General features: G+C 41.1%; 1 protein-coding gene across 8 annotated transcripts; it reads left to right on the forward strand.

Annotated features, from left to right (window-relative positions):
- Positions 1-44: 44 nt before the first annotated feature.
- Positions 45-27,868, forward strand: LOC128453300 (protein kinase C delta type). 8 transcript variants are annotated; one of them, XM_053436163.1, is made up of 18 exons: positions 45-186; positions 2,452-2,509; positions 17,658-17,788; positions 17,981-18,253; positions 20,057-20,225; positions 21,151-21,182; positions 21,281-21,366; positions 21,735-21,864; positions 21,957-22,057; positions 22,165-22,249; positions 22,481-22,605; positions 24,234-24,407; positions 24,617-24,708; positions 24,849-24,911; positions 25,077-25,215; positions 25,459-25,647; positions 25,811-25,939; positions 26,412-27,868. In XM_053436163.1, the coding sequence occupies exons 3-18, from the start codon at positions 17,680-17,682 to the stop codon at positions 26,568-26,570; spliced, it is 2,055 nt and encodes a 684-aa protein (XP_053292138.1). In that variant the 5' UTR covers positions 45-186; positions 2,452-2,509; positions 17,658-17,679; the 3' UTR covers positions 26,571-27,868. The 8 variants fall into 8 exon arrangements, with proteins under 8 accessions (XP_053292138.1, XP_053292146.1, XP_053292105.1 ...); XM_053436171.1 differs by lacking the exon at positions 2,452-2,509 and having other exon boundaries at positions 78-186; XM_053436130.1 differs by lacking the exons at positions 45-186; positions 2,452-2,509 and adding an exon at positions 5,752-6,058.

Here is a 27,868-nt window from a genome sequence, read left to right on the forward strand (position 1 = left end):
CATAACGCCACCACAGATCTCATTGTGAGCCGAGCCACACATGATGATGACTGAAAACGCGACAGTTCCTCTTTGCATGTTTGTTTGTTCACCAGCACGTCATCAGGTGCTTCGGTTTACAGGGTTCAAAGAAGATTAGATGCAACAAACATTGTATTTACTTCATGACAGGTGTTGCACATTGAGGTAAGGGCTTTATCCTAAACCTGAAATAACAGCTGTGAACTGAACAGATGTATTGTTTTATACAGAAAAGAGAAGGAAGGTGTGCAATGTCATTACTGCTAAGAGGTGTGACCATCCACCAGCAGTCGCCCTTTATTCAGCATGTAAACAAGAAGCTCTGCAGACACTTAACACATGTAATTAATACGTTTCTTAGTATGTTTCAGCAATTCTTTTCTTAACTTAAATAAAGGTAAAGGGGACGTTTCAAAGCATTGTGTCAAATTGAGCAGATTGTTCCACCAATACTTTGTGTGACAGATATACGTGGCGAAAGGGTATTTCACACTTTAAATTCACATCCATTCATAAATAAGAATGGCGTTTATAAGTATAATGATTAAAAACTACAGCAATGGCACCTGAGATACAACTAACTGATCAAGTAAAAACTCTGAAGGTCAAATCTAAATCATAATTGTGGAAAGGCAAAATAAGGAGTGTGTCTGTTTGGAAATATACAATATGTGTACAAATGACACAAGGTGCTCTTTGGCAAAAGAGGTGATACATTTTAATGCAAAGAAACGAGCTTGAGCCCTTTCAGATAAGTTGATTAGTTCACCCGGAGTTTCACAGACCCAAAACCAGTCTGGCAGCAGTGGACCACGACTGGGAAATAGTGGCAGGCATAAATATTTAAAGACAGAGAAACAGCACAAAACATTTTGGCCTATTTCTCTATCAACTCATGCAATATTAATGACAACAAATCAACCAGAGCAGGGCCAGTGTGAGAGCTTACCGAAGAACAGAAGATGGATGAGGCTTTAATTCATCAGCCAGCATGGCCCTCAGATAATTCAAAACTTGCATTAATATCGTTAATAATTTTAAAAAGCTTGTCTATACACATAATAATGATGGGACGTAGCACAAATTGTTCGAGGAGAACATTGTTAATGGATACAGAGATCAAGACCAAGAGATAATTTCTAATTAGATGAGTAAAGATGGAGTGATTGTACGTCAGTCTGAAAGTAGGCAGGAGAGATAATAGGAAGATTGGGGTTGCTCCAGATATACGTGATCCCAGTGGAGCCAGTGACCCAATACTTACTTCAAGTACCTGAGAGAGAGACAGAGAAGTGACGAAAAGCATTGAAAACATTGAAAGTTTTCCAATTCCTTCGAGCAGCTGAAAGTTAAAGACACCCTGTTCCCCTTCTCGTCATGATGGGAGCATGAACTCGGTCACATGGCCAGTCACACACATACACACACACTTACACACTCACACACACACTCATACAAACAGAGTCCTGGAGCATTCCCCCTAAGTAACCTGGGAGCCAGAGATGCACAGAGTGATTGAGTAACTGTCTGCATGCTTCAATCGACAGCCTTCAGTTTCTGTCTGTGCAAATAAAAGAAGGGACTTCTAAAAATGGCAACGTCTAAGGTGTTTTCAGAGGCACTTCTACTTACTGGGAACGTTTCCAATCCACCTTCAGGAGGCCAATAATAAGTCTGGAATTAAATAGATTCTGTACTTGATTCCAAAAACAGCAACCCTCTTCAGGAAATAGATCCAGAATCAAACAAGGGAAACTGCAAGTCATGGTTAAATGACAAAGTGAAAGATAAAGTGTTGGAATCCTTTTTAAGATGAGATACTGGCACGGGAATGTCAAAGGGACAGTCCTCAGTTACTTGTACTGACGCCAGAATTGTGAGCTCAGTAATTATTTCCATGCCGTAAATCTTGTTGTGTAACATTGTAGACACACCTTGAGCCAATCTGAGATCGTGACTTTTTGAAGTGGAAATCTTCCATCTGATCTCTGATCTTTATATAGAAAACAATGAAGGGAGGATAAGTATGAATGACAATTAATCAGATGTGTTGATATCAACACAAATTGTGCCAAATAACAAAATATTAATAAGTCTATATGTAACACCCAATTTTCTATTACTTTTAACTACTGTATACTGTAAAAAAAAAGGCAGAGATACAACTGAAGAAAAAGGGTCAACATTTATTGCACAACTTATTTAATCATAGTCATAAACAAAGGAACAATCAACTTTCTTACATATTAAAATCTTCTTAAACTTCTCAGTGTGTCGTGAATACCTCCACCAAGGTCCCCTTATGAAATCACATTTTAAATTCACTAGATACAGATTTTTATTTGGACTTGTTCTCGTAATTCAACAAAAAAGTGAAACAATTTGTGTGTGTGTGTGTGTGTGTGTGTGTGTCTGTGTGCCCTTTAACAGATATCTTTGTGATGACCAGTTTGAGCCTACAACCTAAGGAGTGAGGACATTTTGGGAGGTGAGGACCTTTTGGCCAGTCGTCATTGTATGACCCCCAGTTTAATGGACTGTTTGGGGGTTAGGCCTGGTTTTAGAGTTAGGATTAGGGTTAGGGTTAGGGTTAGGGATTTAGTTTGGATGGTTAGGGTTAGGGTAAGGGTCTATGGAATGCATTATGCCAATGAGTGTCCTCCCGAAGATAGCTGTACAAACGTGTGTGTGTGTGTGTGTCTTCTGCTGCGGTGAGAAACACTTGCAATGCTTGTTTTCTTATCAGAGTCTGAGAGGAAGGCTTCTCCAGCAGTGGTTGAAACAGGAAAGGAAAGTTGCTGTTTATGTTGATGATAACTCAAACCCTGACACAATGTTTTACCAACTCTGTGTTGCATGTCCCCATGTATGGGCTCAGACAAGCTCATTTCTGTTTCAAAAACTCGTCTGGTTAACCTCAACGCTTTTTGAAAAAAAGCAGCACTTGAACTTCTCCTTGTCTACAAACATGCAGCTATGTAAAAAAAAAAAAAAAGCTGAAGAAAGTCACAGGGAAGAGGAAATGAGGACAGAGAGACTGAGGCCCATTTTAGTCTGTGGCATGTCTCTTGATGAAACGGCAATTTCGTTCCTTTTTTAGGGATTGTTTTTTCACCCCTCCCTCCCTTCCTCTGTTCGTCTGCTCCTCTCATTACTCTCTCTCATGTTTGCCCTGGCACTGGTCGACGATGGCAGAAACGGACATCACAACAGGAACTGTCTGGTTTGTCCGGATACAAGTCTAATTCACACAGCAAACACGAAGCAGGCTGATTCACATATACAGTGTGAGTGCTGTCTGCTGTCATGCAATCAGTGCTGTCACAGTAAAATGACATAACCTGCAGAGTTTCTACAACAGTCAGCTTTACGCCTATTGAACTGCACCAACTGGTGAAACCTCGAGCTGGAATTCTCCCAGGCAACAATGCTGTTTCTAATTTTAACCTGGGACTTCTGCAGCCCCAGGTGTTTGCAAGAAATTAACTTTATCACCGTCACATAACTGGTGGCTGACGGAAACCAGGCCCCCTTCTGACCTACATTTCTATCATAGGAGGCTGGCGATGGTAAAGAACCCTTTTTTGTCTTGTTTCTGGTGTAGTGGAGAAAAGCCTGCTTCCCCAATTTGATGTAGTTTCTGCTGAACCAGAATGTTGGGCGGAATAAAGCAAAGGGAGGGGTCCACTGGATATCACTTCTGAAAGGCAGAGGCAGGCTGTGTGCGCTGGGAAGGACAGGCAGAGGTGACTAATGAAAAGTCTCTGATAGTTTTATTGGGCTGTATATTTGTTTACAGCCACCGGGGCAGCGTGAGGCTTTCCACAACAGCAGGTAGTCTTCAAGGAGGTGAAGTGACAGTAATGGAAAAAATTACATTTTGTTCTCATTAGTTGTTGGTTTGTGTTCAAGAAGGCCTCGGTAACTGTACTGGACACACAGGAATCTTTGAATTTAACTGTGATGTAATCTTTGTTACAACCACCAATTATGGTTCAGAGAGATGTTGAAATCTGGATCAAAGTTTGAGCCTGGCTGCAAACTTGTTTCCAGATACAAAAGCTTTCCGTGTGGTTCCAAATCTATTGTCCTCTGCTCCAAATGTCTGTGGTGGTGATGACTAACTCCAGGCTCACTCAGAAATCGCCATCAGCATTCAACCCTGCTCACCTATTCTATACGTCATTGTTCTATTCTCTTTAGAGCTAAAAATCCCCATTAGTAGCTGAGACAGCCTGGCTAAATTTAAAGGATTTTCTCTTAGTCATATGGTATTTGATGCTTGTGTGGGCGGGAGAGTGGTGTTTGATGACTCAGCACCACATCACCACGTGGATATCCGTGATTTGTGTAGGAGAGGAGAGGGAGTGTGGAGGGGCTGTATACAAGTTAATGGCTGTTTTGGATTGGCCCATAAAATTGTGTTCTCTTTAAACCTGTGTGTGTGTGTGTCCATGTGTGTGTGTGTGTTGTTGTATGTGTGTGTGTGTGTGTGTGAAGCCTACAAGGGCACGCCTTTTCAGATTACAGTCCGGCTGTACGCCCAGATATTTAAAAGTGCTAATCTGCTCAATAATGTTGTCACTGATTATCACTGGCTCATGGACTCTCACCTGGCTATCTGGGGTTGAATATTATCTCCTTCGTCTATTTTTATGTCAAAAATGACGTGACGACTATCACACCAGTCTTTAAAGGTGTCAATCTCATCATTACATTGATAAAAGTAAAATTAAAGTACATTGCAGGGCAGCCATACCGGTGCAAGGAAACTTAAAATCACTGTATCTTCAGGAAATGTAATTATTTGGCCGACTGTTCCTGTATTCATTAGTCTACAGTGTGTAGAGGAAAGGAGAGTTCTCACGGCCTTGTGGCACATCTGTGTTACAGTATTAAATCCTGCTGGGATCCCCTGTGTTTTTGTGTGTGTGTGTGTGTGTGTGTGTGTGTGTGTGTGTGTGTGTGTGTGTGTGTGTGTGTGTGTCTTAGAATATACTTGATTTCCCCATTTGTGGTTTTTCCGGCCAAATACACACACGTTTCACTTCAAGGAACATAAATGCTGTTGAACATGCAAAACTTTGTATTCACTTCCTTGTGGTGCTATGATACCATGTTAGGTTTGTGGTTAAGACAAAGTGAATTCTGGGAAGACGCAGCAGTATTCTTGCTCACCTGCAGCTGAGAACATTTCCAATTTCCAACGTGAAATATCCTGTTCGCAGAGCTGTCAGTCCGGTTCTGTCAGTGCTAAGCAAAGATAGAGCTGTTGATGTCACTGTTTACCTGTATGAGCGGCGTGTTTATTGCTGCAGCTATGTAGTTTTCCCTTCTCTTTGTCTGTGTGTGTGTGTGTGTTTTCCAGGTATTACTCATGCTGTGAGGACCAAAATCTGTCACATGGCGTCTTTTTTATAGGGACAATAAGCAAATCAATTAAATCAGTTTTTTAAAGTTAGGTTAGGTTCAGTTTTACAGTCGATTTAGTTTAAGATTGGGTTTAACTTAAGGTTAATGTTTTGGTAAAGGTTTAGGTTAGGGCTGGGGCTATGTATGGTTAGGATTGGAGTAAGTTTCTGAGAAATCAATGTAAGTCTATGTAATGTCCTCTGAAGTCGCGCGCACGCTCGAGTGTGTGTGTGTGTGTAAGTGTGTGTGTGTTTGTGTGAGTGTGTGTGTGACAGTGGGAATTCACCTGGGTGACGTCACACGTTCACTACACACTGCACCGCGCGCTGCCGTGCGGAGCCGCAGTACGGAGCCGAGCAGTCACAGAGGACACAGCGGAGACAGAGGCAAAGGACAGAGAGAAGACAGAGGCAGAGGAGACAGAGGAGAGAGAGGAGAGAGAGGCAGTCAGTTTGAATGAACAGCAGCGGACTCGAACACTTCCTGAAGCACACCCAAAGAGAGAGCTTTTGAAGTGGCACTTCCAGGAAAGACGGAGGTTCAAACACCAAACCCACGACCAACCCGAGGCGGCTCAGCGGAGGAGAGGTAAAGTCTCAGTTTGGCGGCAAGTTAGTTCAAGCTGGTAAAGAAAGAAAAGAAACACTTGAGCTCGCTGTGTTACAGTAGAGACAGTAACAGCAGTAAGTTTGTGTGTGTGTGTGTGTGTGTGTGTGTGTGTGTGTGTGTGTGTGTGTGTGTGTGTGTGTGTGTGTGTGTGTGAGTGTGTGTGTGTTTGTGTGTGTGTGTCAGCTCTCACGGCAATGAGGCGACTGTTTGGCTTTGGGGGGAATGAGAGAGTTACAGTGGCGGAATGTCTCCCTCCTCTCTGCTGTAGTTGTTGTTACGTAAGTTACGTTGAGCCTGGTTTCAGTGCTTGCAGGTTCACAGCATGTGACTGAACTTCCCACTTCTCCACTGGCACTGGGGAAACTGGGTTGACCGCACCGCTACAACAAGTGTCGTATCCCACACTGTGGAAACACAGCAGTCTGCTGGGAGGTGAAAATGGAGCCAGGTTCAAACCGTGGAGTTCAAGTTTTAAGTTGTAATTATCGTGATATATGTCACAATAATTTCTTCTTTAAGTTTGAAGACAGATTTGTGTGTCTTCTGGGTGAAGGTTGTGGTTCTTCTTAATGAGCTGAGAAAGACAAACACAAGATAAAAGATTTGACAAATCTGATGGAGAGTGACTATAACACTGACTGCTGTCTGTCAAAACACAACCGAAACCAAAGAGACCCGCCCCCCCTTCCAGACTTTAATTAATCAGAACATCATATATCCACTTGTTTTAACTAACGCATAATTAATCTTTATGACGTAAACTTAGGGTTGGACAATATGTGCAAAAATGTTTAAACCAGTCGATATCAATAATTATCTTGATAAATCTCACGTTATTATGTCGTACTTTGGTTTTAAACTCTGTATGAGCAGAGAATGACATACACATGATAAACAGCAAATCATTTGATTTATTCTGAAGTAGAACAGTTGTTTTTTTTTACTGGGCTCTACAATACATAAGCATTACATAGATATATATTGAACTTTTGCTGTATTGCTATTGATTGTTGCGATAATAATTGATATTGTTTTACTGCCTGCCCAGAGCTAGTTAATATTTATCCAAAAGCCAGACAATCATTGTAGCTATTTAACCCTTTAGACGAAGGGATTCCTCTTATTTGTAAGTTAGACAACAAAGATCCCTTAACGACAACTTAATTACACTGACAATGCAATAAACAACACATATTAACGTGCTACATTTTTGTTTATAAAGTAGTTCATCCCTTAAAGTGGCTTATTTCAGGGCATTTTAGTTAAGGTCTCAAGTCAAGTGGTTCTCTTAATGATACTTAAACTCCCCTGACACTAAAGAAATGACTGTTCTTCCTGTGTTCTGAGTTGCACACTTGTTCTTGGTCACACGTTCATGCGGTTCCATTCATACTAGAATAAGGGGCTGCATTGGTCTGGCGTTCCACACATGCGCACATGATCCCACATTCCATTCCAGTGGATATATATTGTACCTGTAGCATGCGCAATTGTCATGTACAGTCAAGCATGGTCGCAAATTTAGGCTGCACCAGGAAATCAGTGTGGGCCCTAGAAGACATGATAGGATGACGATTTGTGTCCCAATGGACTGGCAGAAACCGAAACTATGAATTTACCTTAAGGGGCTCAGTTCTGCAGGTTGCATACAGTCAATGTCTACAGTGCATATCTGGTTAACGTCATATTTGGTCAGTGGAGTTTCAGTGGACTGTAGTTCCTCTTTGGTTTCTGGTTTGACAGCAGCCAGTGTCATGGCCGCCACAGAGACAATACAGATTATGAACAGCAGCGCTCGGCTCATTGTGTTTGAACTGGTATTGAAGCCAGTTTTATGCGCCCAGCTGTAACTGAGGTCTGTGAGTCTGAATTGATCGTTCATGCCATTGCAATCAGGTTGGAGCCGCACCTGCTCATCAACCACGATACTGACAACTGTTTGTTGCCATGAGGACGTCATTCTCATTGTGTCTTATGCTTGGCCTGTTTCTCAACCATCTACTTAGCACAAAAGGTGATGAAGGCACGGAGTTAATGTTTGTGATGGCAGTGTTTAGCTTAAGGGAATTACCCGGCATTCTTGTGGCTGGAAATAACTCTGAATCCACTGTCAGCTCCACAGGTCCACTGAACACGTTGTCCTGTTTTGAAATATTGCCCTCATTGCTTGTGCAAGTCTTGTGTCACACACTATGACACAAGAACCTGTCTCCCGTTGTCATATTCTGGAGGCGCTGCAGCTTTGTGAGCGCAGGTAACACTATCCGCCTGCAGGTATTGGTGTGTCAATATTGGCTTGTGGCTCCATGAGCTGCTTGGAGGACAAGACTGGAGACACCCTAAAACCTCAAAAGAACACTATGCTCATAAACACCTCGCCTTCTTGTATTACATGACATTACATTTCATTTAGCTGACGCTTTTATCCAAAGCGACTTACAATAAGTGCATTCAACCATGAGGGTACGAACCCAGAACAACAAGAATCAAGAAAGTACATTTCTTCAAAAAAAGGCAAAACTACAAAGTGCTATAAGTAAGTGCCAATTAAGTGCTCCAAAATTGTATTCAAGGTATAGTTGGTAGAGGTATGTATTCGTTATTTATTTTGATACAGGATTGGGGGAGTGGGGTAAGCTTGAACAGAGCAAATGAAAGGTAAAACAATCAATTCCAGTAGCAGCTGGGTATTGAATCAGCTCACTTTTTTAAAATAAAATCAATCTGTGCCTGACAAATTGCACATTAGAGCAGTCAAGTATTTAACGCTACATAATTCATTTTGTGGTTTCAATTTGAATTTGGTAAATCTTGCTGCTCTACTTTTTATTTTGGTGCGCTGCTCTTTGTGAAGAGGCCAAATTGAAATAAACACGAGTACAGTTGAGAAATTTGGTCCATTTAATTGAATGGGTGTTTTCTTCAGTGCATCACTATTCAACACAAAAAGTATAATTGTGGCAAAAACATCTACAACACAATGTAGTCCCAGTATCTTCGAAACTATGTTTTCACTTCATTAAATTGTACTGTAGAATATATAATAGGAAATGATTCTCTTAAGAGAATACCTCCAGTTAAACACACACACACACACACACGCGCAGACTCACACAAAAACTTAGTTGGCGCAAGTTTGCAAAATCAATGCTGGGTGAGTATTTGTCCTTGGTCCCTCTCTCTCTCTCTCTCTCTCTCTCTCTATCAAACACAAGTACACACACAAACACACACACACACACACAAGCACACACTACATCATGGTATCCTACTCGGCTTTCCTCGCTCAGATGCTATTTTGTCTGACTTAACCAAGGCTTTGTGAACTGTGAGCTGGGCAGAAATGGACACCGCTCTTAATGCATGTGGAGAGAACACACACACACACTCGCACACAGTGGCAGGATTAATTCCATGCTCGTATAGCAGGTTTGATGCCGTGCCAAAGTGCTCAGTCACAGAAACAGTGATAGAAAGTCCGAAAAGGTTAACCCTGCACAGCATCTGAGGTTTGTGTCATTGTGTACAGTTCTCACATCCATTAGGCAGACAATGACAGCATCTATTGATTTGGTCTTAGGTGAATTCACAGTCAGTGTTAGATGAATATAGGTATCGCAACAGCTCATCTGACTCTGACCTCGAACCAGCTGTTCTTCAAACTTAAATCTCTTTTCTTTCTTGTACTACTTTGTGTGTGTGTCCGTGCGAGAGAGAGAGCAAGAGTTCACTTTTCCCGTTAACTTGGAACTGAAAAGTGAATTCAGTGGATGAGGTTAAGGTTAGGTCAGTTCTTCAGGAAATGAATGTAAGTCTAAAGTTTCCAGAGTTGACCTATGACAACGTGTGTGTGTGCACCCGTGTGTGGTTGGTGAGGGGGGTGTTAGACATTAACCTTGGTTAGTGAAAGAAAGGAAGGCTTTGATTCTTTCAAGTCAGCCTCCACTGAAATTCATTAAAGACTGCTTTGTTCTAGGTTATTAGTGTGTGTGGGCGTGTGTGTGTATGTTTGTGAGTCAGTGCACTTATGTACTTCTGGACAGGGTTAACACTGTAACAACACATACCATCGTGCCTCAGTGGAAGACTTTTGGATTAAGGAAAGTTTTGTAGGACCTGGTGTTTTGCATGACTTTGTTTGTTGTTTGGGAGTAGAAAAGAAAAGAAAATGATGGACTGGCCTCAAAGTATATTACCTCCGTCAAAGAAGCAAAGCTGCCTAGTTATTTTTGACTGGGTGTATTTGGGTGCAGATCTGGACCCAGAAGACGATGGAAAACTTCTGAAAGTGTTAAGTAGTTTAAAAAGGCAGACAGATGGGTGTGCAGACTTGACAGGGGTACAGTATGTACTCTCAGTATGTACTCTCAAATCTATGTCCTACATGTGTGGAGCTAGGAAAGCAATATTGCAGCAGCAGATGCCCACTGCACAATCAACGGTGTAACCACAACTATAGAACAGCCTTTTTCAATTATGATCGTTTCATTTCCAATCTGCTCTGAGCTATAATAAAGAGTGGCTTTGTGATGCAATAAATCTTTACACTCACATCCACACAGGTTATAGGTACAGGTGTGGTCTGGCCTGCCCGACTAACCATAATACAGGTTCATTATAACCGTGTGAGGCATGTTTGTTCAGCTCTCATTTTCTGAGCCACCAGCTGTTTTATAGCTCCATCCAGCCAGGTTGCTCTGAGTCTGTTGTGGATCTTTTTGTCTTACACTCAGCCTTGCACCCTGACTCGCTGTCATTGTGTCTCTCTTTAAATAATCTCAATAAACAGATTCTGCTTGTGAATATACAGGGTCCGGACGCCTTCTACTTACCGTTTGTAGTTTGACCAATCATGTTTGAGCAGTCAGGTGTCCATGTTGCGAGGCAGAACACATTGACCTAATTGGCTTTTTAATTTATCTACATATATATGCAGAGAGCTGTTAATAGAGATGTCGTATGAACATAAAACACCCACAAAAAGTGCTGATGTTTGGGTTTTGTGTGGAGAACCGTTCTCACTCTGGTCAGATTGTAAACAGTGTACGGCAAATGCAAAATGGACTCTTGGCTTGAATATTCACTGTTTCCACTTGAAGCTCCAAAATATTGGCCTTTGCCCCCAGACATTAATTTGTGATCCAATGATAGCCAATGGGCTTTGAGATGACTATGAGATAACTGCAAAGGTAATAAAAAATGGTAGGACAGGGACAGCAAGGTTTTTTTTTATTCTAACAAACAATGTTTTGATCAGATGGGATGAAACGACAGGACTCATTTTCTCAAATTTCTTCCTTGACATTTCCTGACTTTGGTTTTAAAATGTATGATGTGAACGTATCAGTTCGAGAAAGTGTCACATACTTCCTGGTTTTCTTGACAGTAGCTTCAGGGCAGCAGGTGAGTCAGCAGCCTCCAAATCTGATGCCCTCTCACATGATTTGTTTGATATCACCTGCAGCTCTCGTTTAGTGATCTGTGTACCTGCATCCGTCATCTCCGAGCTTTAATTACCATCCTGTCAGGTCTGTTTACATCACTCACTAATGCACTGATGACATAATTACAACCTACGGCTCTGAGATATGACCAAAACCACATGTTCTGACAGAGGACATGTCTAGATAATGATACGAATCTTCACTTTGTTGCTCAGTCCTTTTCTTGGCCATTTGAATTGGGCCTTTGCAGATGTAAGCTACAACAGCAACGGTTATCTCTTTCAATCTTTATGATTCTCTGCTGTGGACAAAAACCTCTTGCAACATGTTTGGCATGATTCTTGCACCTGTGGTAAAGGAGGTTAGTGGTGTTTGAGTCTGTTTGATTCAGTCTGCAGCTTAATTGTCAAGCACAGTTTTCTGGGCCATGCTAGACCGCTCATACCTAAACCACGTCCATCATAAAGCCATTCTTTGGGAATGACTTGTTTGTCTTGGCTGGTCATAATGAGTTTTGTTCTGTGTCATGTTTACCCTCCTCCATGTTTGTTTGCGTCGCCCTCATGTGGATTTTCTGCCTGCATCCAAGCTGTGTGGAAGTAGGCAAAGGCCTGTCCAAATAATGACTGAATCCTAAAGAGTGATGTGCACAGTGACAAAACAAACAAAAGAACCTAAAAGGAAACCATAGACATTTTTCTATCATCACATGATATATTTTCATGTCCCATTACCACCTATTACAAGTATTGGCCTCATTGAAATAAAGCAACGTGAATATTCTTTTTAATTATCAGGGTTATTTAAGTAAATTTATACAGGAAAAGGTTTTTGAAATTGATGAATTATTCAGATCACATGAATTCAGAAAGAAATGTTTTATTCAGTTGCTGATCAAATTCAGATTATAATGACAATTATTTTCTTCCATACTCTCATTGGGTCATTTCCCAAGTTGACCATCACCAGCTGACTTGCTTGTACTGAAACTGAATATAACCCATCAGGAAATGAAAGGATACTGTACGGGTGCTGCTCGTCTCAAGATGTTACTGAACGTTTCTCATTAAAGGGGGTTCAATCAGTACCTCTGGTCTCCTTTTGTCACTTAACACAGTTTGACTTAACCGAGGAGGAAAGCAGAGGTCTTACGAATAACAATGGCTTCACTTTGTTCAAATATCTGAGTAAATCCTGACAGTGTTACAGTGAGGCAGCACGCACAATGACAGGACCTTGGAACCAAAGCAGCTCAATGTTAAAAACACCTGTGCTTTTCAACCTGTCACATATTCAAGTAGGCCTATCTTAATATCTTTTATTTTGACATAAATATAAGTTGTAGTTAACATTTTTAATAAAGTCTGCATACCATTTAGCTGAGACAGATTCACAGTTGCTGGTTCTCTTAAATAGTCTAATGACATGTGTTATAACTCAGTCATTGTGATAGCTCTTAGTAAGATGTGTGTGTGTGTGTTCCTGCTACAAAAAGATAAAATGTCACCTGTTGTCCATGCTCGGTTTATGGTGCCTTTGCTCAATTTCCTTAAATATAAAAATAATAGGAAAAATTGCCTTTATTTGCCTCACACTTCAACACCATGAGCACAGTAGAAAATGTTGCCCCTTTAATATATAGTTTAAGTGGACTGCGTGTAATCAGATCAATTAAGATAAATCTAATCAAAGTCATAATATGTTGTATCTGGTTTCTTTTTGATAAGTGACTACAACCTATAGACATCAGGCATCTACTGCAGCCGTATTCACTTCTTGTTTGTTTTGATGAATTTTGCCTCCCAGTCGGGGAGTGAAGCACATTTTCAGCGGGCTTGGTGTCAGGTAACTCACCTCAGTGTCCAGACAACAACATTCCACTGAGGCCATGAAAAATGTTGGGTTGTCTTTAGGATCTATTTTTCTGCTGCATTTTACCAAAATCGTGGGACTCTGTATAGAATAAAATCCTCAAATGTGGACATAAACACCCACAATTCATGCTCCTTTTGGTGTAAACAACTCTGGGCTCAGTCGTCAGAACAAGGATTAACCCGTCAACTGTGTTCTATCGTCAAACATTCACACTGTGAATGTGACTCAGAATCCCTTCCAGCCATTCTGCAGGCGGCCAACAAATACAAAGGAATTCCCATTGCTGGTAAATGAAATGTCTCTTCCGTTGAGTTTTCGATGACTGTTGCTGTCATTCTCTGTGTAATTGTACCTGTCGTTGCTCAGACATGCTGATTAACGGCTGACGGTTAGGAGCTCCCAAACCTGCCAGACCGGCTCGTTCACTCTTTCCAGTACATGACATGTCTTATAATTCAGAGCATACCAGACCTCTGACTGCATCTTCCAGCGTGACTTTAATGATAACCTATCTTATGTAGACGCTCTAGCATCTCTGTCTGCACTATTGTGCTGTTTGATCCACATTGGGTAATGGAGGAATTGTGTCATATCATTCCAACTAAATATTCATGTCAATAATCGTTATATATTCTACCTGCTAATTATTTAAACGTACTTTCTCCTGCCTGTTTATGACATTTAATGATTATTAAATGTGTCAGGCGTCATTTTTGGTATAAGAACTCCTTAAACGTCCTCAGGGCTAATATGAGTGACAGAAGAAATTTCAAGTCAAGAGACATTTAATGGCCTGCTCTAGTTACTAACATCATCTGGTTGTCATGTTCTTTCTAGTTTGTGTATAATTTAGGGATCATTTTGTGTTGCGCAAAGTTAGCACATACAGCGCAGGCAGGGAGTTCAGCCTCACATTTCTTTGCAGATGTTTTTGGCGTGGTCAAAAGCTAAGGATGAATTTTAAGAGTAACTCGACCTCTCCAGTAACTCTTACAATGCTGTTCTTGTTGTTGGAAGCTGAAATCATTGTGGTTGGATCCAGTGAGGACTAATCTGGTTCTCTCATTCAGTCTGGTTTCTGCTCATGTCCACTGGCCTGCTTCACAGTATGTCGCCTATCTGCTTTTTTTTTTCTTTCCCTCCCTCTTGCTCTTTTCCTCTACCCACCCCTTCCCCAATTGCATGTGCTCATTTTTTCCACTCCCTCTGGGGAAACAAGGATCTGTTTTCTGTGTAGCAGAGCCGATGTATGTGTACACAAGAGCGAGTGTGTGTAAAGCCGAGAGAAAACTGGAAACAGGCTGCAAAATGTACTTATTTTTAATATACTTTTGCATGTGTCAGACTCAGACAGTGATTGATATTTTATTAGTATGTGTGCCTGTCTGTGTATGTGCATGCTTAGGCCATACAATGAGCGCTCCAACAATTTCTCGACCCTCCTGACCTCACTCAGAAATGGTTGCTTGTTTGCGTCCTCTTCACATCTCAGGGTCACACAAACGTGTTCTCAGCCTGGTAGAGTCACGGCAAAGAAATGGACGAATGCAAATTTATATCCAGAAATATACCTTACATGTAAAGTTGAGACTAACATATCTTAATTTACTGAAGTGCATAACTTATCTTCACGCTTAGACACGATGGTTGTCATCATTTTTTCTCCCAGCATCCTCAATGCCCCATCACTGGACACTTTTAAAGATCTCCTGAAGTCCACCTGTTCACAAAGACTTTTGACCACTAGTTTCATTTTCTCCAGTTCACATGTTCTGTCCTTTTTCTGTTTCCTTAGTTTGCAAAGCGGCCCTTGGCACCTTGGAAGGCGACGTATAAATCCAATTTTTTATACTTATATTTTTGACCATCAAAATCCAGAGCATTGATTCTCCCCGTAGTATTTCTGTCCACTCCAGCCCACTTGGTCACATGAGGCATTTGTCCAAAGGGAAAAGCAAAGTCGAACCTGAGACTAGCATAACCAAGTAGCTATTCATCTTGGTCGTTACAGATTGTTTGTTCATGTGTAGTCAGAATAATTCGAAAAATGGGATTCCTGAAAAACGGTGGATGTTAAAGTGGTGATCTCCATAGGAAAATGGTTACGAGCTTAATGTCTTCTCTCTAAAATCCTTCATTCAGATGAGTCTTTAGTGGACAAAATGAAACATGATCTGATCCAACCAGAGCTGAAAATAGCATTTACACTATTCTACTACAGGCTGAGCAGAAGACATGTACACACTGTTTATCCGGCACATACTGGTTCAGTCACTCAGGAGCTCATTAGGCATTCAGCAACGTGAAAAGCATCAAGAACTCAAACAAAACGTGTCTCCTCATTAATGATTAACTATAGAACAGAAACAGGAAGAGTACAGTACTTTATTATCCAGGGGCTTCATGTGCATATTCCTGCTCAAGCATAAGAGAGTTTGTAGGTGCATTTTGCTTTTGGAGATTAATGCCAAGAAATGTATTTTTAAAGAGCAGATTAACAACATTGAGAATTTAGAATGAGATGCTGTTTTTCCTCAAAGCGCAGACGTGGGTGTCTCTGAAATGACTATTAAACCACGATTATGTCAATGGAGCAAGCAACCGAAGCTTCAAGAGATCAACTTAAGGAACTTAAAAGCTCACAAGAAGGCTGTGTGGAAATTCTTGGAGGATTTCTGGGAGATTGTTTAGCTGTTTTGGGAATCAGAATGTAGACTAATACGCCCTCCGCGTCCTGCTAGTGTGTGATGCAGCATTTGTGTGACTCAAGTGTGAAATCGTGGTGATAGTATCTAAGGTTCAGAGAGTGTATAAGTGCAGTATTCTCCACAACATGAGGATTGAATGCCTGGCCCCTTGTTTAGAACCTGTTGTAATTTATGATATTACAAGGCCCCTGAAATGGAGGAAGTGTCATTATGTAGCTGTTCTCACTGTTCAAGATCACTAATTCACTGATCACTGTGTACTAAAAACTGGAAAAAAAAGACAAGTTCTTGCCCTTGTGGTAAGATGCTGTGGTGTCCTGCTGCTACTTAATAGAAGAACATTTCTAGACACTGACTTAATCACTATTTTCTGCATTAGATGAACACATTTTATCATTGTAAAGTTCTCAGAAAATAGTTCAAACTCCCTTTTCCCTGCTAACCGGATTTTCTAATAAAAAAGATATATAATAGGCATTTATTTCTGGGTTGTATTTATGTATGTATAATTTATGTGTGTGTGTTGAGAGGGAAGTACACAGATCACGTGGAAAGCAGTGGTGAGCAATCTGTCAATGGAGCAATTCAGTCTAAATGAAGCAAGAGCATTGGACACTTTCGCAAGTTGTGTTTTCTGTTTCATTTGTTGTAGCAGAAGTGTAAAATAAAATGTTCACTTCAGTATTATTTTCAAAGAAGGTATAGATAAATCAAAGAATTTATTGACTAGAGTCTATTACTTAAAATATCACATTTCTAAGATTTGGCAATTCAGCTTAATGCAAGTTTAGATTATAGTCGAACAATAAAACAGACAGAAAAGATTTGGAAAGGATATTTTCCTGTAATATAGTAAAAAGCTGCCTGGATGATCCCTTAGCAAATCAAAGCAATAGAACTGCAAGGTGTTCTGGTCAACTAGTCTGTTAGGAGTGGCCCCCGAGCTTCAGCCTACACCACCAACTGAAAAAAAGAAACACTAAAGGACCAGAATGTAACCAAACAGGAGAACCACTATCTCCTCTGCAGAATAAAATAAAAGCCTTTTGTGCGCTCAGAATGGCCAGAGCTGATGCTAAGTATAGACAGTTCTCTTTTACACCAAAATTACAGGGTATATGCAGGTTTTTAAATGTGGGTGAATCTGCTGAAAAATATGATTTATTGCCAAAGAGGTTTGCTCCTTCTTTGAAAAAGGGGCTTTTGATATAGTCAAAACACCTTAAAAGAAGAAGGCCAGAGCCAGAAATTTACTCGTTACATACAAACTTCACGTTTGCCTTTGTCATTAACACTGGAGCTTTGTTTTAAAAGTTTGATATTACTGATTTTCTGTCACTATGTGTCTCAGTTCAGGAGGACCTCTGTGTTTCCTCATCCATCATTACTGGCAGATACTTTCCTAAGTTTGTCTTAAGTTGGACACTTGAGCTTCCTCTGTAGTTTTCATCAGAGAACAGTGACTCTTTGTGACTGACTCTCTTCTCTCCTGTTTTAAACACACACTATGAGTGACGCTAGAAGAAGATAAGCATGGACGTGTGATGATATGAGATTTTCAAACTCTGGATCTGTTTCTTTGTTCCAGGAGGCGTAGGTGAGTGGTCACCATGGCACCCTTCCTGCGTATCTCTCTCAATGCTCATGACATGGGCGTTCTGACTCCTCAATCTGAACCTCCCATCTGTGCCGTCAAGATGAAGGAGTCTCTCGACACAGGTATGTACTGACGCACACATCCTCAGTGTAGTACTTTTAACAGTCACCATCTGCTGAGCTGAAAAGTCCGTTTAGTAAACTTCAACAAGGCCAGGTAGTTTCTGTTAGTTCATGTGCTGTGACTGTCCTGAGAATGAAAAAGTAAAAGATGAGCATTTTCTTCCAATGGATGATCCCAATGTTCTCTCACAGAGCGAGGAAAGACCCTGGTCCAGAGGAAGCCCACCATGTATCCAGGATGGAAGTCCAATTTTGATGCTCACATTTATGAGGGGCGTGTCCTAGAACTGGTTCTCATGCAGAAGACTGATGAGCCATTGGCCAAGGCCACAGTGGGTGTGTCTGTACTGGCAGAACGCTGTAAAAAGTCCAAAAGCAACGGACGTTCCGAGTTCTGGGTGGACCTACATCCTTCAGGGAGGATCCAGATTGCTGTACAGTTCTTCCTGGAGGATGCTGATGCAGGTAAAATGTCTACATCTTATAGACTTAACATTTGTTTGAACATTTAACATTAAATAAGTTGCAGATTCCCCAAAATACCAATTGAAATAAGCAAATTCAAATAGAGAATATGGTTCTGTCTGGGTGATTTATGATCAGAATTTAGTGACAGGTGTCTAGAAACAAAGAACATGACCTCATCAAATTTGGCTTCAGATATTTTAAATCCTTACTGGTGACTAAATATATTTCTTTCAATTTTAAAACAAGTAGTTCCCTGACGGGGAATGGCACCCGGGCCGCGGCGGTGAGAGCGCAGAATCCTAACCACTAGACCACCAGGGAAGAGTGTCTGTAACGGGATGATAGTCTGACATCATCAACTGTGAGGACCACCACCTCCCTCTTGTTTCTTATTCTTGCCCCCTCCCTTCAGTCTTTTCTCACCCCGGAATCAATCTCCCCTTTATTTTGTGTGATTTGCTATGCCCTCTACTGGCAGAAATGATCCTCATCTGTGGTTCATTTCCCTGCGTTTTCTGCAAACATCCCCAAATGTTAGTTACTGACAGCCTCTCTGAGGAGTGTGCAGTTAGCATTCTTTGGCCCAAATGCAAAAATATATCTGGCTAATTCACATTGTGCTTTTCAGTTGTTGGAAGGAAACCAATGTAACTGCAACTGTTCTTCATGTTCATTTGTCTTTGGGGCTGGGTTTACATAGACGCCCTGTATGTAGTCCTTTGGTTTGAAATGGAGGTGATAAACTTGTAGGTTTGAAGAGTTTTCATAGAAGTGCTCTCTCCATTAGCCTTTAGTGGTCGGGATACTTTACTGGAAACAGATGATGGCTAACTCCCCTGCAGGGAACCCAACTCACTGCCTACATGGAGTGGACTGGGTGAGATTTACCAACTGGTTCTGGTTAGGAGAGTTACTTTTGTGGGAGTGGAACAGTCAGGGGTTCACTGTTCAGGGTCGGAGGGGGTCATGAGAAGGAGGTGTGCCTACTGTTATGAAAGAGATCCCTACTCCGTTAGCTCCCTCCTACACACTTCACGGGTTTCCTGAAAAGCAGAGTATTTTTAGGTATGTGTGAACAGCCCTCTACGCTGTCTGCCTCCCCTGTCTGTCATTGCCCCCTCTCTCTCTCACTCCCACTTTCTTGGCTCCCTGAAACACTGTCCAAACACAAACATCTTTCAGGAGAATGGCAGAGAGGAAGTTGGCTTATCTCACTCACCTCATCACTCTTCCCACTTTTCCCCAGTCTATCAATTCTCTCTGTGAGGCTACTCCTTTTTCGAATTGTTCTTCTTCTGAACCCCTCCATAACGCCCACCCACTCTCCCTATCTCTTCCAGAGTTTCTGCTTTCTTTGTTTACTTCTCCCACGCCTCCTTTTACACTCTTCCCTGGGTGACTTTTGACCCCACCCTGTTGACTTGAGTCAACTGCAGCCGCCTAAACAGAAGGGCATTATTCTCTGTTTGCCGTCCAGTTCCCAGCATTGCCTGCGGCCTCCTTCTTTATCAAACAGAGCTTTTGGACAAAGTATCCCTTGGATATTTGAGTGATTAATTCCCACTGTGATATCATTTAAAAGCCCACAGTGCTTGATCATCATTACTAGCTAGACTGTTAAATAAAAGTAGGGTGATTAATTAAGCAAACAAAGAGTCATTGTATATGCTTTTGGGAATCAATAAAAAAGGGAGTTTGCTAGCGCTTCACTTCAAAGTTCACCCTGTAGTCTTTTAGATCTGAGCAGACAAAGTATAAAGTAACTCAGTTTGATTTGCTTATGTAAATGTTTCTCCTCAGTGTCTATGAAGCGGTCGGTGAAGCTTCCTCCGGAGGATGGAGTCATGACCCTCAACAGGAGGAGGGGAGCTTTCAAGCAGCCCAAGGTTCACATGATCAAGAACCACGAGTTCTGCGCCACTTTCTTCGGCCAGCCCACCTTCTGCTCTGTGTGCAGAGAGTTCCTCTGGTGAGAGTCCTGCATTTGTTACGTGATTCCACTACGTCACTGTTACACTTGTGTGCTTTAGCTTGTTCACATATCAAATACTTCTTTCTCTTTGACGTTTAGTGTTTATGAGTTCCAGGAAAAGGCTTCTGTTTGGATATGACTCGCCCAGAAGCAGCTAATACGCCTGTCAGCTTGTTTTTATAAAGTGTTATTATGATCAGCGTTGAACTTTAATGAAGATGCCACTGGCGCAGCTTTAATAAACTCGGACCATTTGTGCCATCACCTACTGAATATTCTCTTGGCACCAAATGGGATAAAAACATCAGTTGGCCAATAAGAAAAGCCGGGCCCCCCCATGGGTATTTCTCAAAAGACCAATTAGTTGCAATTCTAGTTTCCTAAATGGAACAGTGCCGGGGGGCGGGAGTGATGGTAGAAACAACAGCAGGGCTGCTATTGTGGGAATGAGTCACCGTCTAGGGAAATCCCACAAGGCTATCATGATGTTTTCCAACTATGTCAGCAGGACTAACCTGTGAGCCAAACTCCCCGTCTCACAACATACAGTAGTTTATTTTCTCTCAAGAGACAAGCAGGAGGAAATGGAAAGTTGTGTTTCCCGATATACCACCTGAAAATGTGTATTTGTATTAGTTTTAATCATGATCCAAAAAACGTAAAACCCTTTAGTCACTGTTATTCAGTTCTCTCAGGTTTTCTTAGGGTTCTTTATTTATATAATACTTTGAATAATAAATGTCTGACAGTTCAGATGTAGATTAGAAGATTTGCACAATGGAGACAGTCAACTTGTGCATTTTATTAGAATACATAAGTGACACCGTCACAGTCCAAATAATGAAGCATCTCAATTATATTTCTCTGGAATCAGCAGCTATGTTTTTCTCTCATTTCTTTCCATCTCTTTAATCCATTTTAGGGGGCTCAACAAGCAAGGTTACAAGTGCAGACGTGAGTGTTTATTTAATGGCTAACTACATTTTTAACAGATGTTATGCTTTTTCTATTCATCTCGATTATCAAAATATGTGCTTGTTTATTTCACTCAGAATGCAATGCTGCAATCCACAAGAAGTGCACCGAAATAATCATTGGCAGGTGCACTGGAACGGCCACGAACAGCCGTGATACTGTGGTGAGCAGAAGTTAATGTTCTCCAGCGTGAAAGCAACACTTCACCTCAGATCTGATACTGACTGTGAACTTGATTTACAGCGTTATCTTTGTATTAATTCTTCCAAGCTATGATTTGAAACTGATTTAGTTATTCTCTCATGCTTTTATGGCTTATGCTTTGTTATAAGGTAGAACATTTATCATTCATTTGATCCTTGTGTAATTCCATGAATAAAAAAATATTTTATATTATACTTAACCAAGTGGACAGAATGCATCTATATTAAATTCAGTAAGGAAATCTATGGCGGAATGTGCTTAAATATTATCTGTAGAATTTTATTTTGACTTTGACATATTTCTGTATGTGTGTGTGTGTCTGTGTAGTTCCAGAAAGAGCGCTTCAAGATTGATATGCCACATCGTTTCAAGCACTATAACTACAAGAGCCCTACTTTCTGTGACCACTGTGGCAGCTTGCTGTGGGGTCTCTACAAACAGGGCCTCAAATGTGATGGTGAGTCCTAAGTGTTCATGTTTGTTTTTTTGTCGGTCAACCTTTCATCGTATTCTCCCTCACAACTGGACATTTGTTTCACCTGTGAACAGACTGTGGCATGAACGTACACAGTTACTGTCAGAAGAAAGTGGCCAATATGTGTGGAATCAACCAGAAACTCCTGGCAGAGGCTCTGTCTCAAGTCTCCCAGGTTAGCACTGTAACAAACATTTGAGTTTGTGTTGATTGTGTCAAGTCAGTGTTGTAAAATATGTACGTTATCATAATTGTTTCAGCAAAAACCTATTTCTTCTTCAGAAATCTATCAAGAAGCCAGATGACTCCAATGCATCAGACGTTGGGATCTACCAAGACATCCAAAGTGCAACAGTAGACCCTAGTGGTAAGATGTGTTCATTGTAGCACACACACATATACACTGCAAAGTCAATGGATTTAAATCCAGTTATATAATGTTAAAATAGGTTTGTATAATTCGAAATCAAGCTCTAGTTAATGCCAGTTACATTCTGAAATCTTAGCTCATTATTGTATGGGTTTGTTTATATGTGTTTTTATTCAGGTTTTCATATGTTTACCTTGTATGTGCAAACTTGTATTTATTTACTTGTAGCTGGTAACGGGAAGGCAGGAGAGGGCGTGAGTCCATTCCCAGTGGCCTCTACAGTCCCCCGGGTACACCTCACCCTGAACCACCTGGTGTTCCACAAGGTGCTGGGCAAAGGCAGCTTTGGAAAGGTGTGTCCCCTGATCCCCATCTCTGAACATGTTCCTGAATTTAACATGAGATGTTTTTCCATACACAAAACTGTGTAAGCCAGTGTTGTTACACATAAAATATAAGACCATTAAATTCCACCTGATTTTGCCTTGGCGTGAATATTAACCCAAGTCTGAAACCATTAGAAGTGAAATAACTAAGAAAAACAGGAATGTGAAGATGTTTGAAATGATGATAGGTGATACAGGTGAGCTTTGATGGGCACTAATCCTAAAGAGACAGATTCTTATCACATCTTGTCTTAGTACACTCCATCATCAAGGTCTGTCCCTCTCCGTCCTTCAGCCACATTTGTTATGCCTCTGCACCATTGACAGCCGTAGCTCAGCTGAGCTTCTTTCAGTGTCTGGAAAATGTGATATATTAGGAACAACTTGAAGGAAATACTTCAAATCGTGAACAAAGTTTCATTTGGAGAACTAAAGTCACATGTCAAGGTCAATGTGTCCTCACCTTTTGTTGAGTCAAAATTTCCAGAGATCTCTGATGGCATCTCCTACATTTGGCTTGAACATTCACTTAGATTCAAAGATGACTTCTGTAGGATTTGATGGTCAAAGGTGAAGAAGGTCACTGTGAGCTCACAACCCACGTCTTTGACCATAAGTCAAAAATTGTCATGCTTATTATGACAAAGTATACTGACTACTTTTATTAAACTCCCTCAGAGTATTTTGAGAAATTCAGATTTGGTGGAAAAAAATTGGAGAATATCTAAACAAATGATATTCTCTTAGAATTTTTTGACATTTTGTAAATCAGGACCAACAACTCAATGGACAGATGCTGGTTACATCTACAGCAATACAAGTGGGATTTGTGAATTTCTTTCAGTAACCTTTATTTCATTGAGCTTTAGGATCACTTTACGATTGCCTGTTTGACTTTGTTTGCCACGCAGCTCTCTATAACCAGCTCATCTCCTCTGTTATCCAGCTTCACTCAAACCCCCTGTGATAAACCTGAATGCAATGTATGCTAATTTGAATTTGTCACCCACCTCAGGTGGTACTGTGACAAAAACACACATTGGTTTTACTTATTTTCTCTTGTAAAAGTTACAATCTATAATTTAACAGAGACTATCCATGTTCTTTACTTATAAAGTTACAACTTAAATGTTAAATATTGCAAGAAATATATTTTCTTGCAATATTAACCTCCTTCTCTCAGCTCCGTCATTTATTCTTCTCTGACTATGGTGTCGTACATTTTTGATGAACTAGGCTAGCAATACATCGTAGATCAATACTTCCCCCACTACTTGTTGGATTACTTTCTTCATGTACTGGAGTGGGAGATGGTTTTCAGAGCTGTGTTACTCCATCAATATAGATCCCAGTCAACATTTGACAAATCCTACAGCCTTAAAGGCTGACCTATTTTAGGAAAACAGAGTCACAAAGTAGAGAGGTTTAATTTATAGCCAGGTTCATTGTATCCTGGTGCCAGTGCACTCAGATAGAACCGGAGCAGGAGATATGAATAACTTCCTCATCTCGATTTCTTTGCTATAAATATATTCCAAAATACTGCTGTTATCACCCTGATGAAGTGCTCACGCTGTGCGACTCTGTCACCCCAGGTACTGCTGGCAGAGCTGAAGGGCCAGGGTAAGTACTTTGCCGTGAAGGTTCTGAAGAAGGATGTCGTCCTCATGGATGACGACGTGGAGTGCACCATGGTGGAGAAGAGAGTCCTGGCCCTCGCTTGGGAGAACCCCTTCCTCACACACCTCTACTCCACGTTCCAGTCTAAAGTAAGCAGAGACATACTGAGGGTTTCACGATTAAAAGCTTAAAAAGCATCTTCTCTTATAGGGAGTCAATCTGGGTCAGGATGGTAGGAGCAACAATTCCCAGTTGTCCATGAGGACCCACACATCCACCCCCTTTATCTGAACCCCGTCACTCACTGTCTCCTCATGCCCCATTTATCTGAGCTGACATTAATGTGTTGTTTGCACAGGAGCACCTCCTCTTTGTGATGGAGTACCTGAATGGGGGCGACTTGATGTTCCACATCCAGGACAAAGGGCGCTTCGATCTCAACAGAGCCACGTGAGTAAACTAGGAAACCACGTTAAGAAACATGAGTGCCTTGGCAGTTGTCATTTTGCACGATTGAGGATGTGTGTCTGATGCTTTTATTCACAGTAAAATAGTGTTTAATGTTTTTTTTTGTACATTTCAATCCTCAGATTCTATGGTGCTGAGATAATAGTGGGACTGCAGTTCCTCCACTCAAAAGGAATCATCTACAGGTTAAAAAACATTTTGCACCAGTATCTACAATCTATATATTAAACTTCAACAGATCAGTTTAGAACTAAATCTCTTTTTGGATTTTAGACTGCAGTCATTTTAGCAGAATATACTGTACAACAACTGATGGAATTGGAATTAACTCTTTCTGTGTCTTTCTGTAGAGATTTGAAGCTGGACAATGTGATGCTGGACAAGGATGGACACATAAAGATTGCAGACTTTGGCATGTGCAAAGAGAACGTGTTTGGAGAGGCCAGAGCCACAACATTTTGTGGAACACCAGACTATATTGCACCAGAGGTTCGTCTTAAAGCTTAGAGCAAATTTAGTAGTATTATACCATAACGTCTGCCTTAAAATCCTATATACATATTAATTCTGCTGTATAGTTTAGAATAAATCTGAAGGGCCATGTATTCCGTCATTGTTTTGCAATACATGTCACCCTGTGGCTGATAGGAGGCATTGCAGTGTCTGTAGTTACATTTCCTTTATGTCCTTATTCTCCTTATGAACATCTCATGTATCTGTCTCCGATCCTAGATCCTGTTAGGACAGAAGTACACCTTCTCAGTGGACTGGTGGTCTTTTGGTGTGCTAGTGTATGAGATGCTGATTGGTCAGTCACCTTTCCAAGGTGATGATGAGGACGAGCTGTTTGAATCCATCAGGTCGGACACCCCTCACTACCCTCGCTGGATCTCCAAGGAGGCCAAGAACCTGATTGAACTGGTGATTAAATAACGTTCTTATACACACTTTGTCCCACAAAGGCAAATATATCATAAACATGAATAGATGTCATTGTAAGCGTTTCCTTTTTACAAAATATAGTGTGAAAGGGAGTTGTTTTTGCTGTTTCTGTAGTGAAATCAGTTATATCCTTTCATTTTAGTTGTTTGATCGAGACCCCAGTCGGAGGTTGGGCGTGGTGGGAGACATCCGTAAACACCCCTTTTTCAAATCCATCAACTGGCCAGCACTGGAGAGGAGAGAGATGGACCCCCCTTTCAAGCCCAAAGTGGTATGAGCCTATGATTTTTTTTATTCCTGAATAACCTATGTGCTGCCAGAAATCCACTTCAGTTAGAAAACTCATGTTAGAATTATTTATTACAGCAGCAGAACATGGTCAGAGATTGGATTTGGGGCTCCTTATCACTCCCATCAGATATGATTGCATGAAGATAATAATGGGGCATATTTATGATGAACTAATAAACCTTAAACTCCCTGTCCGAGGCTGCAGGAGGATTAGTTAGATGAGTCACTGTCAGGCAAAGGGAGAGATGGGACATATCTGCAGCTTAAATAGACAACTAAAATAAGAGGATATGTATAATAGAGAATTCTGGAGAGTGAGACATGTCACATGGGTGGAGTAGTGCAGACAGAGTTGGCTACCTGAACTTTCGAGAAAGCATTGCTCCATTTGTGTAAATAGGACTGCATGCATCCTGGATACCAGACTAAAATCCCCGATCTACCTCCCACAGAAATCTGCCAGTGACTGTAGCAACTTTGACAGAGAGTTCCTGAGTGAAAAGCCTCGCCTCTCCCATGCAGACAAGAACCTCATCGACTCCATGGACCAGGCCGCATTTGCTGGCTTTTCCTTTGTCAACCCCAAGCTAGAGCAAATGATAACCAAGTGAACATGCAAAATGGTTTCCCTGGAACCACAGTCCTAGCCCTAGCAAACCAAAACAGGTTGTTATCCTAATCCCTTATCAACTGGATGGACGACAAGAACGTGAAAAGATTTGGGCTGGACTATGACCTATGCACTTCCTCTGTCAGAGGATGAGATAAAATAACACTGTTGTTTGCCAATGTTTAAAGCGTTAATCATGTCTCAGCGGTCAAGCATTTAAAGGTGAATAAAAGAGTGTAAAGCTGAAGGAAATTAAGGGAGATTCTAAATGAAACCAATGTTACTATAATCAATGCTGGGGGGGTGGTCAATTCTGCCTTTTGCTGTTTCTTACTTTTCTGTGATTTTGTTCTTGTTGTCATGATCAAATCTTGAATCTGTACAAATCGTCTATTGGACAGAATTTGAATGAATTTCTCTACATTTGAATTCATAGGCATGTGCCCACGCCCCTTATTAGTCATACAAATATATCCACCCTGCATCGCACACGCATGTCAGGAGAAGTCAGTGGTACAGACAGTATTCACTCTCACCCTGTTGTTGCTTTGCCTGCTGCATGCCCGCTTGCACATCCCCATCTGGGAGTGTGTGTTAGCCCATGCACCCCGGTGTGTGGGTGTGTGCAGATATTTTCTTAGATGCAAATGGTGCTGCTGTGCCCGGTAACATTGTCTGCTTTTCAATGAATCCTTGGTTTATCCAGTCGTCATAGGAAGAATTGTAGCACAAAGCTGGGAGAGGGAGAGTGGGGGGTTGTTAAATCCCTCTGAATTAAGCTTGTTGAGGAGCTTTTCCCCTCACACTGCACATACACACACACCTCAAAGAGTGTGAGAATGTGCGGTTCTGTTGTTTTAAATTTAGCGCAGATATCTGCATGTTGTCTTATTTTCTCTTTCTCTGCCACTGATGTCAAACCTCTGGCTGCTCATCAAACTAAAGAGTAACGTAAAACAATCGACCCTCATGTCATCCTCGGGTTAATTTCCTGGGGTGTCAGCAGACTTACTGGAAAGAGCTGTAGCAGCGGTGTGGTACTATACCTGAAGTATGTGTTTAGAAGGATGTGTCATTTTGTGTAGGAGGGAGGGGCTTATGTCACTGGAAACACAAAGTCTTTGAGATGTATTATATTACTTGAATGTAGGAATTTTGAACATGAGAATAATAGTGCTGTCTATGTAAAAAAAAACATTATGTACGTAACCATGAGCTGTCTCCTGATTTAAGGGTCTACTTTTTTACTCTCTTCGTCTTTTACATCTGATTATAAATAAATATAATATAAACTCAAAA

This window comes from Pleuronectes platessa, chromosome 2 (assembly GCF_947347685.1).
Source record: "Pleuronectes platessa chromosome 2, fPlePla1.1, whole genome shotgun sequence".
Lineage (NCBI taxonomy): Eukaryota > Metazoa > Chordata > Actinopteri > Pleuronectiformes > Pleuronectidae > Pleuronectes > Pleuronectes platessa.